This window comes from Phyllopteryx taeniolatus, chromosome 19 (assembly GCF_024500385.1).
Source record: "Phyllopteryx taeniolatus isolate TA_2022b chromosome 19, UOR_Ptae_1.2, whole genome shotgun sequence".
Taxonomy (NCBI): Eukaryota; Metazoa; Chordata; class Actinopteri; order Syngnathiformes; family Syngnathidae; genus Phyllopteryx; species Phyllopteryx taeniolatus.
The window spans coordinates 3,844,468-3,863,092 of NC_084520.1; the positions used below are offsets into that span (position 1 = coordinate 3,844,468).

At 41.8% G+C, this 18,625-nt stretch overlaps 1 protein-coding gene across 3 annotated transcripts in view; it reads left to right on the forward strand.

The window, feature by feature from the left end:
• The window catches only part of dnah9 (dynein, axonemal, heavy chain 9), a 186,446-nt gene that overhangs the window by 122,263 nt on the left and 45,558 nt on the right, over positions 1 to 18,625 (forward strand). For 2 of the 3 annotated variants that reach the window (XM_061756651.1, XM_061756648.1), the window contains 6 exons: positions 339 to 458; positions 1,616 to 1,804; positions 3,536 to 3,771; positions 3,853 to 3,975; positions 5,939 to 6,143; positions 13,266 to 13,430. In XM_061756651.1, the coding sequence (XP_061612635.1) occupies positions 339 to 458; positions 1,616 to 1,804; positions 3,536 to 3,771; positions 3,853 to 3,975; positions 5,939 to 6,143; positions 13,266 to 13,430 (1,038 nt within the window). Of the gene's footprint in view, positions 1 to 338; positions 459 to 1,615; positions 1,805 to 2,616; positions 3,293 to 3,535; positions 3,772 to 3,852; positions 3,976 to 5,938; positions 6,144 to 13,265; positions 13,431 to 18,625 lie in introns of those variants that run through there. The other variant, XM_061756650.1, reaches the window with a different exon arrangement.

Here is an 18,625-nt window from a genome sequence, read left to right on the forward strand (position 1 = left end):
CTGTTTGTCATTTCTCAGCCCCCTGTCAGATCATTTGCGCTAAAAAGTGAGTACAGAGGGAATAAGCAATCCTCAAACTAATCTGCTGAACCAGTGTGCCTCCACCGAATAATCCTGTTTGTCCTTGTGCTAATTGCCTCCATGTGACAAATAAATCCATTGCGGATAGAATGATGAATTTTACCCAACTTTTTACTCGCTCACTAGTTTGTGTCACTTACAGACTACAGTGATCTATTTGTCTCCGTATGTCCATGCTGTACTTTTAACAAATGCCGATGTTTATTCTGTGTGTGCGTGTGTGTGTGTGTGTGGTTGTTTGATGGTATACCAACCAGCACCTTAATGAGAACCTGGCCAAGCTTACAGCAAAGTTTGAGAATGCCACTGCAGAAAAGCTGAAGTGCCAACAGGAAGCAGAATCGACCGCACACACCATTTCCCTGGCAAACCGCCTGGTGAGCATATCCGTTTTGCTCAATGCATGAGTCCAACACATTTCTATGCAATAAGGATGCAAATTGATGCAATCAGTCAGTCAGTGTAGATGTGGGGAAAGCGACAGCTCAATATTGCACAGTACCATTCTCACTAAGCAGAATTGTTTGTTATTCTGGGATCAGTCATTATTGGATTAGGTTAAACATTCATTGTTCCACTTGAAATTCAAAAATAATTGTAAGGATAAGGCTTTGTTTATGGTGTCACCTCTTCTTTGTAAATATTTTTAGCAGCCTACAGCGAGATCACACAATTAGTATCGTATTAATAAGTATCGCTGTCCCGATGTCATTACAAATCACGGTTTAGCCATGCAGTGGTATAGTGCATGGGGACAAGAGGGCGAGTCACCCAAGGCACAGAATGTTGGAGGGTGCAAAATCTTAAAACATAAATACATACTGTTCTAAATAGAAGGAGTCATAGTGGAAGTAGCAGTAGTACTTTTCCCCTTCATCCTTCAAATCCCTATTTTTTTATGAACAGTTACAATGTGCCATGCTATTCCTGCACAAATTTGTATTAATCCCTATACATTCAAACAAGCTAGCACATATACTGTCTGTTTCTCAAATGCAAATCCATATGTTTAGTATCTCTCTCACTCACATATGCATTTTTCTAAATCTGCTGACTGGAACAAAACAAACAAGAGGACTGTTGCCGCTGTTAATCTAAATGATTATTTGGTACCGGAAAGCCTGACAGCTGCAATAATGGAAGAGTCTTTTTATTTTCTTTCAGTCAGTCGCGAATATCAATGCAAACATGCTGAAGTGTGCAGTGTTTCTGTGATGTATGGTCGAGAAGTTACAGTTGATGCCCAAGGGCAGCGTCACTTAAGTTTGGAAAAGCTAGGATATTAAGTTGAATATTGTTGATCCCTGGAGGAGTATGGCATCGCTGCTGCAGTAAAGAGTAAAGGTGTTGTTACATGAGCAGAGAGGCAGTAAAGGATATAACAGCCTATTAAAAGTGGACCTGAAGGTGGCAAACTTGTTTGTGAGGATATGTTTTTCCTCTTTCTTATGTGATAGGTCCCACAGATTAATTTATAGAAGAAAATTACTGGAAACCCTTTGGAAATATTGTCACAATGTGTCTTGTATTTCAGGTGGGAGGTCTAGCATCAGAGAACATACGGTGGGCAGACGCTATTGAGAGTTTCAGAAAACAGGAAAGGACTCTGTGTGGAGATGTCCTCCTTATGACTGCCTTCATTTCCTACCTGGGGTACTTCACCAAACGCTACAGGTTACAACTAATGGCTGAAACCTGGAGGCCTTATCTTAGTCAGCTGACAGTGAGTAGCTTTTTTACCTGTCTGATTGCTTACTGTCAAAAATCATGCAATTCCATTTTAATACAAAATATTTTGATCATATCATCATACATTTGATCATATAATGTATCACCTGTCCTGAGAGTCATTCCGACTGGACGTACAATAGATGGCTACACGGCATATGGTTCCATTTGTAACACCGTTTGCAATGTAACTCTAAGGGGTGATGCCCATAACCTGGATTTGAACCCCTGCTATGGTTTAAAAATGTGTTCTCTGACCATCACACAAAACCAACCAGGCTTTTTGGCATTATAGCCTGAGATTGCATACACAACAAGTGATGGCAATCATAATACTACCGTCCCCTTTCAGAAATGGGCCATCTCCCGCTCAAATGCACAATTTCAATCGCCCTAGTGCCCTAACCACCTCCAAGTCTATTGCCCAGGGGTCATCTTTCCCAAGAGCCAAGCCATGGATCGCCTCACTGCTATCCAACTTCTGAGACTATTAGTCAGACACACATACAACAGCACTCAAACAACAATGCAAAACCTTAATGAGCTTTAAGATAAGTCTGTCATGTTCTATGTTTTGCTTTGGATTGTGTTTGGTTTTGTTTCATGTTTTCTCTGTGTCCCATGTTTTTCATGTGTTGTGTGCTCATTTAGTTATTGTGTCCACCTGTTCTCGTCAACCTTCTACCTTGTGTCAACCAATCAGCTCCCTCCAGCCACTCTGTCTTGTCCAGGTGTTCCTCATTGTCTCATCAATGTGTGTGTATTTAATATCCTGGTTATGAAAGTCCTTGTCGTTTCATTATCAAATGGTATTGTCACTGTCTGTGTCACGTCGTAGTGGCCAGTAGTTTCACTTGTCATGTCTTGTTTCCAGTCTTAGGTTTATTCAAGTGTTTCTTTGTTACTTTGATTATCAGTTTTGGGACTTTGTTTAGTTAGATTTTTCCATGGTCCTTGTTTTCCTTTGTTTTTGGAATGAAATATCATTTTTGAGACTCCTGCCTTGCCTTCAAAAACCCCCCATATGTGACAAAGTCTCAAATACTTAAACATGCTGAAGCTTTTTTTTACCCTTCTTTGGCAGCAATAACCTCAACGAAATCCTGTAATTGCATATCATACTTGCCCAGTGATCAGGGTCCATTTTGTACCATTCCGCTTTACAAAACTGTAGCAGTTCTGCAAGATTCCCCAGCATCTCAATTGGGTTGAGGTCAGGACTTTGACTGGGCCATGCCATCACATGTATTTTCTTCTTTAGCCTGCTTCTGTGTTTTGGATCATTGTCGTGTTGCTGCACCAATCATCTTTTGAGCTTCAACTGTTGGAAAGATGGCCTCAAGTTCTTCTGCTAAATAGCTTTATAAACTTGTGAATTCACTTTTACATTGATGATAGCAAGCTGTCCAGGCCCTGAGGCAACAAGCACGACCATACCATCACGCTGCTTCCAAAAGCGTCACAGTTGGGATCAGGTTTTGATGTGGGTGTGCTGTGCCATTTTCCCTCCATGCATGACGTTGTGTGTTTCTCCCCAACAATTCAACTTCATTTCATCTGTCCTCAGAATATTTTGCCAGTAGTGCTGTGGAACATCAGGTGGTCTTTAGCAAACTTTAAACACGCAGCAGTGTTTTTATTTAGACAGTAAAAGCTTCCTCATTGGTGTTGCCCCTATTTTACAGTATTACAAGCTATGTATCTCTATATAATATTTTTATCGAAGGTTCCCATACCAGTAACACCTGGCTTGGATCCCCTAACAATGCTCACTGACGATGCTGACATTGCGACATGGCAGAATGAGGGACTACCTGCAGACAGGATGTCCACTGAGAATGCCACCATTCTAACTTCCTGTCAGCGCTGGCCCCTTATGGTGGACCCTCAGCTGCAGGGCATCAAGTGGATCAAGAACAAATACGGTGACCATCTGCATGTCGTCCGCATTGGACAGAGAGGGTGAGTAGCTCTTCTGCTGAAAGTAGCAAGTGTCATTTTCTTCACAGGTTGTTTTACCTTGCTATTTATTTACATTGAAAGGTACCTGGATGCTATCGAGAGAGCACTGGCACAGGGGGATGTAGTTCTGATAGAGAACTTGGAAGAAAACTTGGATCCTGTTCTTGGACCTCTATTGGGAAGAGAAACTATTAAAAAGGGCAGGTAAGAATTTATTTTGTATTTTTTGAAGAGCAGATAAAGAAGTCAAAGTATGCTGTAAATGTGCAATGCAGCCTTTAACATAATATCATCATTTGTATGCTTATTACATTTTCCATCAAACCATAACTTGCAAATTAATTGCTATAGTCCCACTTTCAATTGCAAAGTTACTACATGGCTTGCAATGTCTGTAATTGGTTCTATATGCCTCAGTTTGAAGCGTTCCACTTAACAGTATTCCATCAGAAAACTGCAAAAAGCATGCCTCATGGGATGCATCAGTCGAAATTAGATGCACTAATAACACCAAAAAAGAAGGGAAATAAGGATCAACTTTATTTACTTCTTGACATGTGGCTGTTGGCGACAATAAGAAGACCAATTATATTAGATAGGAGTCTAGGGGCAGCAGGAAAATGGAGCAGCAAAGTGGAGACTGTGGACTATAATATTGCACTGTCCAGTGCAAAGGCACAGAAACAGGGTAAGCTAACATGAGCCTGTGTGTATATATATATTTTTGTCATTGATAAATAAAGATAAGATGAAAAAACAATGAGCAACAGACGTGGTTTATTACCCATACCATGTCACCAGTGCATGCAGGAAATAGTGCCTGGTAGTCAAGGTGTAATTGTAAATATATTCATATTCTGATATGTGAGCACGGAGCATTTAGTACAGTACAGAGGCACACCAGGAATATGTTAGATAAGGCACGCAAAGTGTCGCCGCCTCATGCTCTAGCTATATGCTACACTCTTTAAACTACGGTAAGTGACTCAGCCTCTTGCTTAGCAAAAAGTAGCATGGTGGAAACAACTGGCAGTGGCATTTAAACGGCCTCTCGCCATTGTTTTTTTCATCCATCCATTTTCCGAGCCGCTTCTCCTCACTAGGGTCGCGGGCGTGCTGGAGCCTATCCCAGCTATCATTGGGCAGGAGGCGGGGTACACCCCGAACTGGTTGCCAGCCAATCGCAGGGCACATACAAACAAACAACCATTCGCACTCACATTCACACCTACGGGCAATTTTAGAGTCTCCAATTCATGCATGTTTTTGGGATGTGGGAGGAAACCGGAGTGCCCGGAGAAAACCCACGCAGGCACGGGGAGAACATGCAAACTCCACACAGGCGGGGCCGGGGATTGAACCCCGGTCCTCAGAACGGCGAGGCTGACGCTCTAACCAGTCGTTCACCGTGCCGCTGGTTTTTTCATACCATAATAATTCTGCTTCACCCCCCAGCAACCTTGCCATGGATGCTTGGGATCCGCAGAGGAAAGGCAAAGTTCGGGCTCTTCACTGGCGACAGGCGGCTGTCCAGTTACAGTGGTTAAAAAAATGTTTCTATACCTTCCGTGGGGCCAAGCCGCTCTTCTAAGAGCTACTAATACTTGCCTCTGAAATGGCAAATAAACTACAGTTATTACAATTATCAGTAGCGCTAAAGGGTCTAGGAGTAACTAAAGGTGGCCCACACTGAGACGGGGAGGACAGAGAAGCCATACTAACATACATTTTAAACGGAAAGTAGCAAATCAAAAGACAATGAATGCTTCAGTGACACTTTAACTTTACAGAAGTCTCGCTGTAAACGGCGTTATATTGCAGAGTACCCAGCTACGAACCATACATTGGGATTTTTGGCTATTACATATCCACCTTGCAGTTTATGGTTTTGACAGTGATCATTTCGAGTAGAGGAGTGGAAGCAGCTAAAGTGAAAAAGGGGATAATTGTTTTTAAAAAAAACAATGTGCATGTATTTTTATTTAACTGCTGGGGTAAGGATTATTCTTTTATTTTTCATCTGCTGGCTCATAAAAAAGAATGTTGCTTGCCCTATTGTTTAAATGTCAAGGGCATGACCATCTTTAAAGCGGTTGATATGAGATAAGTCACATTCATATCAGTCTTTCAGAATCTTTAATTTAACAGACTTCACCTTTTTAAACAGGTATATAAAAATTGGGGACAAGGAGTGCGAGTACAACCCAGGCTTCCGCCTCATTCTGCACACCAAACTTGCCAGTCCTCATTACCAGCCGGAGCTGCAGGCCCAATGCACTTTGATAAATTTCACGGTGACAAGAGATGGGTTGGAGGACCAGCTGCTGGCAGATGTGGTTAGCATGGAGAGACCTGACCTGGAGGAGCTGAAGGTGAGGATGCCAGTGAGGGCACAGAAAAACACTGTAAGCTCAAACCATCTAGCTGCAAAGTGGAGTTCCTGACAGAGCACTAATACGTGAAATGTCACAGCCACATAAGAGTGTTCAGACATGAAAGTGGTACCTGTCACAGTCACAAGGAGCTATCACAGAACTAAAAACATTCAACAGTGGCATCCTTGAGCTCCTCTCCCATAATACTGTCTGCTATGGGGAGATGAAAAGAGGCATTTGGCGAGGGGCTCCAAGGTCCTCCTAAAACCAGACCTAGCACTCATGCTCATCTCATTACCCATCTGAAAACGAATTCATCAACAAAGAAACAGTATATCTTATAAAGCATCACAAGAGGGTAAAGGTTCAGTCTCTTTGAATGTTCAACTTTCAGATGGTGCCTTTGATTAATGGCTCTCAAAGTAGTTGTGTGATAATTATTGGGACGTGAGGCTCTCGCTGAGGTAGATTGCTGCTGCTTTACTCAATGCTTGTCGATTGTGCTGCTTTTATATGATGGATTAAATGTGAACTCAACTGACTGATTTATTGCTGCGTGACTTTTAAAACTAAGTTTTGATATTGTAGGAGTGAAGGAATACATCCAAAAATAGGGTAAGGATACTAAAATTAGCATATTTGAAATGAGTAGTTCTTCTGTGACATAATACTGTATTTATTAGGTAGGAAATGTGGGGATGAGAATAAAGAGTTATTCACAAAACAATATCACTCACTTGGTTTTACAGCAATCGGACAGTGACAATTTTAAGGTTGAATTAAGGTGCATCAATAATATATAGTTCAGATATTTTGTCCCACTCCAAGTATACAAAACACAACACTGTGCACATAGACAAGACATCATCTTGTTTTAATGGATTTTAATACTTAATAACTGTATCAATATGTTCATTAGTGTGGATGAAGTCACAGTGGTGCAGAATTGCACTGACACTTTGAGGTGTATCTTATATTTCGGCCGAAAATCAGTACCCAAAATAAATAAAATAATAAATTCATAAAAACAAAACTGAAAGCATTGTAAAGTATGAAATGTACATTTTTCATTACTAATCTTGTACTGTGGATTTATATGTATATAGTGGGTACGGAAAGCATTCAGACCACCTTAAATGTTTCACTCTTTGTTATATTGCAGCCATTTGCTAAAATCATTTAAGTTAATTTTTTCCTCATTAATTTACACACAGCACCTCATATTGAGAGGGAAAAAAATGGTATTGTTGAAATTTTTGCCGATTTATTAAAAAAGAATTGCTGAAATATCACACAGCCATAAGTATTCAGGCGCCTTGCTGTGAAACTCATATATTTAACTCAGGAGATGGTTCTACACCTTCATTGGAGTCCAGCTGTGTTTGATTATACTGATTGGACTTGATTAGGAAAGCCACACACCTGTCTATATACGACCTTAGAGCTCACAGTGCATGTCAGAGCAAACCAGAATCATAAGGTCGAAGCAACTGCCTGAAGAGCTCAGAGACAGAATTGTGGCAAGGCACAGATCTGGCCATGGTTACAAAAACATTTCTGCTGCACTTAAAGGTTCCTAAGAGTACAGTGGCCTACATAATCCTTAAATGAAAGACGTCTGGGATGACCAGAACCCTTCCTGGAGCTGGCCTTCCAGCCAAACTAAGCAATCGGGGGAGAAGAGCCTTGGTGGGAGAGGTAAAGAAGAACCCAAAGATCACTGTGTCTGAGCTCCAGAGAAGCAGTAGGGAGATAGGAGAACGTTCTAGAAAGTCAACCATCATTGCAGCCCTCCACCAGTCGGTGCTTTATGGTAGAGTGGCCTGACGGAACCCTCTCCTCAGTGCAAGACACAAGGCCCACATGGAGTTTGCCAAAAAACACCTGAAGGACTCCAAGATGGTGAGAAATACGATTCTTTGGTCTGATGAGACCAAGATAGAACTTTTTGGCCTTAATTCTAAGTAGTATGTGTGGAGAAAACCAGGCAGCGCTCATCACCTGTCCAATACAGTCCCAACAGTAAAGCATGGTGGTGGCAGCATCATGCTGCGGGGGTGTTTTTGAGCTGCAGGGACAGGACGACCGGTTGCAATCGAAGGAAAGATGAATGCAGCAAAGTACAGGGATATCCTGGAGGAAAACCTTCCTCAGAGCGCTCAGGACCTCAGACTGGGCCGAAGGTTCACCTTCCAACAAGACAATGACCCTAAACACACAGCTAAAATAACAAAGGAGTGGCTTCAGAAAAACTCACTGTTCTTGAATGGCCCAGCCAGAGCCCTGACTTAAATGGCAGAGGATCCCCAAATCCAGGTGTGAAAAACTTGTTACATCATTCCCAAAAAGACTCATGGCTGTATTAATTCAAAAGGGTGCTTCTACTAAATACTGAGCAAAGGGGCTGAATACTTACGGCTGTGTGAATTTTAGTTTTTCTTTTTTAATAAATCTGCAAAAATGTCAACATTCCCCGTTTTTTTCTGTCAATATGGGGTGCTGTGTGTACATTAATGAGGAAAAGAAATGAACTTAAATGATTTTAGAAAATGGCTGCAATATAGCAAAGAGTGAAACGTTTAAGGGGGTCTGAATACTTTCCGTACCCACTGTATGTATGTGTGTGTGTGTATATATATATATTTTAAAAAACACACACACTGCATATGTGGTGCATGGTCATTGAGCCTGGAGAGTATCCCAACTGCCTTAAGGTAAGAGGAGGGATACACATGGGGACAAATCACGTCAATCACAGGGCTAACATATATAGGTGGACTGCATTCACAACTTGGTCTTCACTTTATCTAACATACATACTGAGGATAAATGATATAGAAAATTAATGGATGGTCAGGTAGGTATGAAGCAGGAATCAAATTTTTATGGCAGTCCATTTCGCCAGCTTCAAACTAATTTATTCAGAAAAGTAGACAATATTTTGAAAAATAGAGTAAGTAACACCTGATTTGCATTAGTGTTATTTTCATCAGCAAAAGGTTGTGATGGCAAAATAATGCAGTGTTCTTCATTGCCTTATTTCACCCAGTACAACTGCAAGGCTCTGTGATGTGATCCAATAGTTTATAAAAGAAATGACACAATCATATAGTCTATCAACCAATACTTAACTCTAAATTAAAATAAATCTTAGCCTTCAGAGTTCTTGTGTCACATCTTTGACTTGAGATGTTTTATAGTCATATATGTGTGTATAATTCTTATTTTATATAATTGAGATAATTGAAGGTGTATCTTCCTGTGGATGTAAGGGACTGTTCTGATTATGCACCCTTGAACAGAGAGGAGGATACAGTAACACACTGTGGTTCCACTCAGTTGATAATCAGCTGTACCTTTAAACTGTCACTGCTGGTGTACTTTTGAGGATTAATGAGAAGCACATAGTCACGATGTCTGCAGCGTAGTCCATGGATTGAATGTAAACGCAAGTGATTAAGTGAGAATTCACTTGATCAAAGCTGCAGCACCTAATGATGCCTCACGCATGTCTCATCAACAAACCTGCTCAATTCATGTCAGTGTGTTTGAAATGGATTGGCTGGTGGGTTTACAGTACCTCGGCAATTAGACAAATCGCTGAAACATTTCCACGGTTCCAAAGACAAGTGTGACGACTCTTGTCTTCGCTTATAACATTTGTGGCTAAAATGTTGGAGGGATCAGAAGTTAATGGGGAACTCGGGTAATGGTTCGGACGGTGTGTGCGTGTGTTTCTTTACTTATTGACCAATGATTGATTGCCAGCTATTGATGTGACATGCAAATTACAGCATATTTTTTGGGCGCGCAATATACGATATATATGGGGATTCACACAAAGGAAAAACTTTCCTGATTTTAGTATACTGTATGTAAATATACCCTCCCGCTAACACCGCCATCCTGTCATTCCTTTTTTTTTTTGTTTAGGCATGCGTATTGTATTTGCGTTGAGCCTCTGTATGTTTAGCAATTTTATGAGCCCAAAGCTTTCATCCATGGATAAATCAGCATTTTTAATAAATTGAAGCATACACTTGTGCGTGTATGTGTTGGGGTGTTCAACTCTGTATCGCCTAAGCAAAAATCAAGTGGAGAAGTGAGATGCTATTTAATGAAGTTTGTTTAATTAGCATATAACTAGGAAGGGAAGGCGAAAGGGAAAAAAGATAAAGAACTCACTCATCATTTTAATTAACACTGAAAGTTGAGAAGGGTGGCAACGGGGGGTAACCTTTATGAAAACACAGCCTGCAGAATGAAATGCCATTGTGTGTATGCGACGTGGACTGATAAAAATCATCTGATAGTGAAGTACAAATTGGCTGTACCTATTTGTATCCATTTGAATGACTTTGCACCATTATACCTTTAATGAGGTTTGTGTTGCTACTGAGCCATAAGCGCACTCATTTAACCCCGCCAAAGATGGGCTAAGGAGCTTAAAATATCAAGTTGGCTTTTTGGAGGGTGCTCAGGGGGATCAGTCCACAACCTTTTGCCACAACTACTACTCTGGTCTTCCCTTCTGCGCATACGAGCGTGCCTATGTGTTGTTCTGCTCCTACATAATTCTTACCGAAGACCATGTTCGTTAATAAGAGTTAAAATGCTCCGCTTCCCAAATTACCTTCACAGGGTTGCTCTGTGGCACTCATTTGCCTAAAAGATGATAGATTGCCTACAAAATATTTAAATCCTAATTAGTGTGTTCTGCTGACTGGTTAATTGTTTATTTTTTGCCTGGCAGGGGGTAATTACAAGTGCCAGAGGAAAGCTAATCGCTAAATGCAGTCTTGTAATTGGATATTTTTGGGCATATTTTGGGAGTGGGTTGCATTTTCTCGTGAGAAGTAATGAGTGTGGGCAAGTAGGAGGTCACTGTTGACTCACACAGGACATTTCATCTAGTTAAATGTCCTCCATTCAAACCAATTTTGTCCAGCATATTCAGGTCCATCCTTAAAAGGCCACGTATCACATGCCCTTCTTTAAGAGGCTAACTTTTTGCCTGCAGTGAGTCATAACAAATTCAGATGGTGCAAAATAACTTGAGTCACCACAGGAGGAAATTATGTCATAAAGAGAACAATTAAGCAGCATAATCTAAAAAACTCGTAGATAAGCTACTGCCATTTAATTGTATTGATTATTAATAGGGTCTGACCGAAATGGCATTTTTGAGGCTGATGCCGAATCTCATATTTGGCAGAATAAAATTCAGATAAACAATTAATCGGCCGATTAAGTTAAAAAATACATGACTAAAGTAACTTCTTTTTGGATCCATTAGCGCTGACAACAATCAAGACAAGAATTAAAGGCACACATTTTGATTGTTTTACAATACTTTTTTACTTGACAACAGAAAAATCTGGAAAAATTGGCCAATTTTTGCTGTTTTTTTATGTTTGTTTGAATGTCATTATCTTTGTGTTATGTTGTAATGTTTAATGGGTGGGGGGAAAAAATCTGTTGATTTTTGTTGATTTGAAAAGGGCTAATATCAGCCAATTAAATCAGCCAGCTAATTAATCGGTCATGCCCTAATGATTATTATTTGCCTCAGTGGAGCAGTAGTAGCAGCTCTGAAATGACCCAGGAGTGACGTGAAAAAGGGTCACATTGCAGACGTAACCTTCTTAACTGTCACACAAATGTAAAAATAAAGTTAGCCTGTGCATAGTAAAATATAAAAACAATAAAACTAATGGTGCATACAGTAACAAGAGTCTTACTGCTTTTAATTCACATAACTTCAAGAGTATCTCTTCTTCAATTTTCTCCCTTTGTTGATGCTGGGCCTTCTTTTGGACCACGTTTAGGAAAATAATAAAGCCACAGAAATGTTCCTTTGATGCTTGCTGAACAGAGGTCTCTTGCACGATAGGCTGACGTCTTATGTGACACCATACATTGCGACAAATGTCACGTTTTGAATTGTATTTTGGAGTTTCCATTTCAGTCAGTTGCCAGTCAAAACCAATGTTTTTCTTTCTTTTTTCTTTTAAATCTCTAAATACGGCGGCACGGTGGGCGACTGGTTAGAGCGTCTGCCTCACAGTTCTGAGGAGGGGGGTTCAATCCCCGGCCCCGCCTGTGTGGAGTTTGCATGTTCTCCCCGTGCCTGCGTGGGTTTTCTCCGGGCACTCCGGTTTCCTCCCACATCCCAAAAACATGCATGGTAGGGTAATTTACAACTCTAAATTGCCCGTAGGTGTGACTGTGAGTGCGAATGGTTGTTTGTTTGTATGTGCCCTGTGATTGGTTGGCAACCAGTTCAGGGTTTACCCCGCCTCCTGCCCAATGATAGCTGGGATAGGCTCCAGCATGCCCGCGACACTAGTGAGGAGAAGCGGCTCAGAAAATGGATGGATGGATGGATCTCTAAATAAAGGTGTAGACCACCATTCTGTCAATACAATTATGTTAAGTTCGGAAAGACCTATATAAGGGAAAACTTCAACAACACAGTCATTATCAAGCGGAAGCTCCAACCGACCATAATGAAGGGTAAAGAAGGATGAAGCATTAAAGAAAGTTACCCTTCGCTTTTGACTTTGTTCTCGACACAAAACACCTTACTTTGAAAAGTCAAAGTTTTTCTCACTTGAAATTCTTTTTGCTTGAAGAAATACAGAAAAAACTTTTGGACAGAGCTGTAAAGTGAATGTTGTACAGAGTAAAGCCAATTCTGACCAAGCCGTATTTTTCTATATGCATATTAATTAATCACAATCATGTCTCTCTGTGGCAAATTTACAGGAAGCATATGGTTTAGTTCACAACCTAAGCTCCTTACTAACTCTCGCTGGAATTGTCACACCAAGGTTTAGATTGCAGAGGTTGTCAGACGTTTGATATCCGCATCCAACGGGAAGCTGGCTAATCTGGCCCAGAGCCGTTGCCTCTTTACATCTGGCAAGCAATGACTAGGATATTGATTAGTTCTGCCTTTGACATGCCCTTCAGTATTCATGTCATATATTGACTTGAACCTTCAACATCTACAACTACTTCTGATAATATTGGACATAAAAAGAGCCTGAAAACATGCATAATGGTTCAGTAATGAAGGACACGATTAAATGTGTTTTACATTTCTTTTTCTTTTAGTCCAAACTGACAAAACAGCAAAATGGTTTCAAGATCACGCTGAAGACACTGGAAGACAACCTGCTTTCTCGCTTGTCGTCAGCTTCAGGGAACTTCCTGGGGGACACCGAGCTCGTGGAAAACCTGGAGACAACAAAACACACTGCTGCAGACATTGTGGAAAAAGTAGTTACTTTTTCATTTTTATCACAAAAATAAAATGGTATTAATATTTGATATTATTCAGTTACTTGAAAGACATTCTGGGCATATTTACTGTGACAAATACATAATTAACAATAAATGATGAGTACTACATTAATTAATTCATATTATTGTTTTAGGTGTACTGGTTAGCACATCTGCCTCACAGTTCTGAGGACCGGGGTTCAAATCCCAGTCCCACCTGTGTGTTGTTTGCATGTTCTCCCTGTGCCTGCGGTGGTTTTCAGGTATTCCAGTTTCCTCCCACATCCCAAAAACAGGCTTGGTTGATTGAAGACTCTAAATTGCCCGTCGGTGTGAATGTGAGTGCGAATGGTTGTTTATTTATATGTGCCCTGCGATTGGCTGGCGACCAGTTCAGGGTGTACCCCGCCTCTTGCCCGAAGATAGCTGGGATAGGCTCCAGCACGCCCGCGACCCGCGTGAGGAGAAATGGTACAGAAAATGGATGAATGGATGTTGCTATAAAAGCCATACTAAAGAGAGAAGTATTTTTTTTAATATACATACCGTATACAAGGGCTACCCAATAATAATTATGGAGTACAAAAACCTCACTATTTTTTGTAAATAACAATCTAAATAAATATTTACTCTTTGGGCAATTGTTGCCTCTCATTTATTTAGTTTTCTATCACTGTATAGTTGTTTGTCAGATGGATTACACAAAAACTACCATACTTAAACGGTTCTTCTAAAACTTTGTGGCGGTTATATGTAGGTCAATATCCTGATAAAACGCCTATTTTTGTTTCAGATTTTAGCACTGCACCACATGCACTTTCAACATTAACTTCTTCTTTTCTTTTTGGCTTGTCCCTTTAGGGGTCGCCACATCGCGTTATCCTTTTCCATGTAAGCCTATCTCGAACACCAAGTGCCATCACGTCTTCCCTCACGACATCCATCAACCTTCTCTTTGGTCTCCCTCTAGCTCTCTTGCCTGGCAGCTCCATCTTCATCATCCTTCTACCAATATACTCACTATTTCTCCTCTGGACATGTCCAAACCATCGAAGTCTGCTCTCTCTAACTTTGTCTCCAAAACATCAAACTTTGGCTGTCCCTCTGATGAGCTCATTTCTACTTTTATCCAACCTGGTCACTTCGAGAGCGAACCTCAACATCTTCATTTCCGCCACCTCCAGCTCTGCTTCCTGTTGTCTCTTCAGTGCCAATCCGTACATCATGGCTGGCCTCACCACTGTTTTATAAACTTTGCCCTTCATCCTAGCAGAGACTCTTCTGTCACATAACACACCTGACACCTTCCTCCACCCGTTCCAACCTGCTTGGACCCGTTTCTTCACTTCCTGACCACACTCACCATTGCTCTGGACGGTTGACCCCAAGTATTTAAAGTCCTCCACCCTTGCTATCTCTTCTCCCTGTAGCCTCAATCTTCCCCCACCACCCCTCTCATTCATGCACATATATTCTGTTTTACTTCGGCTAATCTTCATTCCTCTTCTTTCCAGTGCATGCCTCTATCTTTCTAACTGTTCCTCCACCTGCTCCCTGCTTTCACTGCAGATCACAATGTCATCTGCAAACATCATGGTCCACGGGGATTCCAGTCTAACCTCATCTGTCAGCCTATCCATCACCACTGCAAAAAGGAAGGGGCTCAGGGCTGATCCCTGATGCAGTCCCACCTCCACCTTAAATTCGTCTGTCACACCTACAGCACACCTCACCGCTGTTCTGCTGCCCTCGTACATGTCCTGTATTATTCTAACATACTTCTCTGCCACTCCAGACTTCCGCATGCAGTACCACAGTTCCTCTCTGGGTACTCTGTCATAGGCTTTCTCTAGATCTACAAAGACACAATGTAGCTCCTTCTGACCTTCTCTGTACTTTTCCATCAACATCCTCAAGGCAAATAATGCATCTGTGATACTCTTTCTCGGCATGAAACCATACTGTTGCTCGCAAATACTCACTTCTGTCCTGAGCCTAGCCTCCACTACTCTTTCCCATAACTTAATTGTGTGGCTCATCAACTTTATTCCTCTATAGTTCCCACAGCTCTGCACATCACCTTTGTTCTTAAAAATGGGCACCAGTACACTTTTCCTCCATTCCTCAGGCATCTTCTCACGCACTAGAATTCTATTGAACAAGCTGGTCAAAAACTCCACAGCCACCTCTCCTAGATGCTTCCATACCTCCACAGGAATGTCATCAGGACCAACTGCCTTTCCATTTTTCATCCTCTTTAATGCCTTTCTAACTTCCCCCTTACTAATCATTGCCACTTCCTGGTCCACCACACTTGCCTCTTCTACTCTCCCTTCTCTCTCATTTTCCTCATTCATCAACTCCTCTAAGTATTCTTTCCATCTAGCTAGCACACTGCTGGCACCAGTCAACATATTTCCATCTCAAGCCTTAATCACCCTAACCTGCTGCACATCCTTCCCATTTCTATCCCTCTGTCTGGCCAGCCTGTATAGATCCTTTTCTCCTTCTTTAGTGTCCAACCTGCCATACATGTCATCATATGCCTCTTGTTTGGCCTTTGCCACCTCTACCTTTGCCCTGTGTCACATCTGTATGTATTCCTTTCGCCTCTCCTCGGTCCTCTGTGTCCCAATTCTTCTTAGCTAACCTTTTTCCTTGTATGATTTCCTGTACTGTGGGGTTCCACCACCAAGTCTCCTTCTCTCCTTTCCTGCCAGAAGATACACCAAGTACTCTCCTGCCTGCCTCTCTGATCACCTTGGCTGCAGTGGTCCAGTCTTCTGGGAGCTCCTCCCGTCCACCGAGAGCCTGTCTCACCTCTTCCCGAAAAGCTACACAACACTCGTCCTGTATCAGCTTCCACCACATGGTTCTCTTCTCTGCCTTTGTCTTCCTAATCTTCCTCCCCACCACCAGCGTCATCTTACACACCACCATCCTATGCTGTCTAGCCACACTCTCCCCTACCACTACCTTACAGTTGGTAACCTCCTTCAGATTATATCGTCTGCAAAAGATGTAATCCACCTGTGTGCTTCTACCTCCGCTCTTGTAGGTCACCCTTTGTTCGTGCCTCTTCTGGAAAAAAGTGTTTACTAGAGCCATTTGCATCCTTGTTGCAAAGTCTACCACCATCTGTCCCTCCAAGTTCCTTTCCTGGATGCCGTACTTACCCATCACTTCTTCATCGCCCCTATTACCTTCACCAACATGTCCATTACAATCTGCACCAATTACGACTCTCTCTCTGTCTGGGATGCTCAGAACTACTTCGTCTAGCTCGTTCCAGAATTTCTCTTTCACCTCTAGGTCACATCCTACCTGTGGGGCATAGCCACTAATCACATTACACACAACACCCTCAATTTCAAGTTTCAGCCTCATCACTCGATCTGATACTCTTTCACCTCCAAGACATTCTTAGCCAACTCTTCTTTTAAAATAACCCAGACTCCATTTCTATTCCCATCTACACCATGGTAAAATAATTTAAACCCTGCCCCTAAACTTCTAGCCTTACTGCCTTTCCACCTGGTCTCCTGGACACACAATATATCAACCTTTCTCCTAATCATCATGTCAACCAACTCCCGAGATTTTCCTGTCATAGTCCCAACATTTAAAGTCCCCACATTCAGTTCTAGGCTCTGTGCTTTCCTCTTCTCTTTCTGCCGAAGAACCCGCTTTCCACCTCTTCTTCTTCTTTGACTTTGACCCACAGTAGCTGAATTTCCAACGGCGCCCTGCAGGTTGACAGCGCCGGTGGCGGACGTTGTTAAAAGGGCCAGGACCGATCCGGTTTGGATGAACGCTCATATTTGTTTGGCAAATATTATATTATTAATATTATATTATGTATCAACAATACATTTTAAGCATAAGAAATATGCAGGTATTTATTGAGATGTATGATTGGGTGGGGATCTAAATTATGATTATTGTATCCCCAACGGAATGTCATTTTAATCTCTGACAGTAGTAGTACTTGGGTAATACTTAAAGAATTGATTAATTCAGAATACCGACCCATCAGTACTGTCACTAACAATGCAAGAAAACCTGCACAGACACGGGGAGAACATGCAAACTCCACACAGGCTGGGCCGCGATTTGAACCCCGGTCCTCAAAACTGTGCAGCAGATGTGCTAACCAGTCAGTCGCCGTGTGTATATATATATATGTGTGTGTGTGTGTGTTCAACAAGACAGTGTGTGTGTGTATATATCCATCCATCCATTTTCTGAGCCGCTTCTTCTCACTAGGGTTGCGGGCGTGCTGGAGCGTATCCCAGCTGTCATCGAGCAGGAGGCGGGGTACACCTTGAACTGGTTGCCAGCCAATCGCAGGGCAATTTTAGAGTCTCCAATTAATGCATGTTTTTGGGATGTGGGAGGAAACCGGAGTGCCCGGAGAAAACCCACGCAGGCACGGGGAGAACATGCAAACTCCACACAGGCGGGGCCGGGGATTGAAAGCCGGTCCTCAGAACTGTGAGGCTGACGCTCTAACCAGTCGTCCACCGTGCCGCCGTGTGTATATATATATAAATATATATATATATATATATATATATATATATATATATATATATATATATATATATATATTTTCTCCGGGCACTCCGGTTTCCTCCCACATCCCAAATACATGCGTGGTAGGTTAATTGACTCTAAATTGTCCGTAGGTGTGAATGTGAGTGCGAATGGTTGTTTATTTGTATGTGCCCTGCGATTGGCTGGCAACCAGTTCAGGGTGTACCCCGCCTCCTACCCGATGATAGCTGGGATAGGCTCCAGCAGGCCCGCGACGCTAGTGAGGAGAAGTGGCTCAGAAAATGGATGGATATATATATATATATATATATATATATATATATATATATATATATATATATATATATATATATGTATATGTATATGTATATATGTATGTATGTATGGTAGGTTAATTGACAACTCTAAATTGCCCGGAGGTGTGAATGTGATTGCGAATGGTGTTTTTGTTTCTATGTGCCCTGCGATTGGCTGGCAACCAGTTCAGGGTGTACCCCGCCTCCTGCCCGAAGATAGCTGGGATAGACTCCAGCACTCCCGTGACCCTTGTGTGGATAAGCGGCTCAGAAAATGGATGGATATAGATACAGTGGGTACGGGAAGTATTCAGACCCTCTTAAATTTCTCACTCTTTT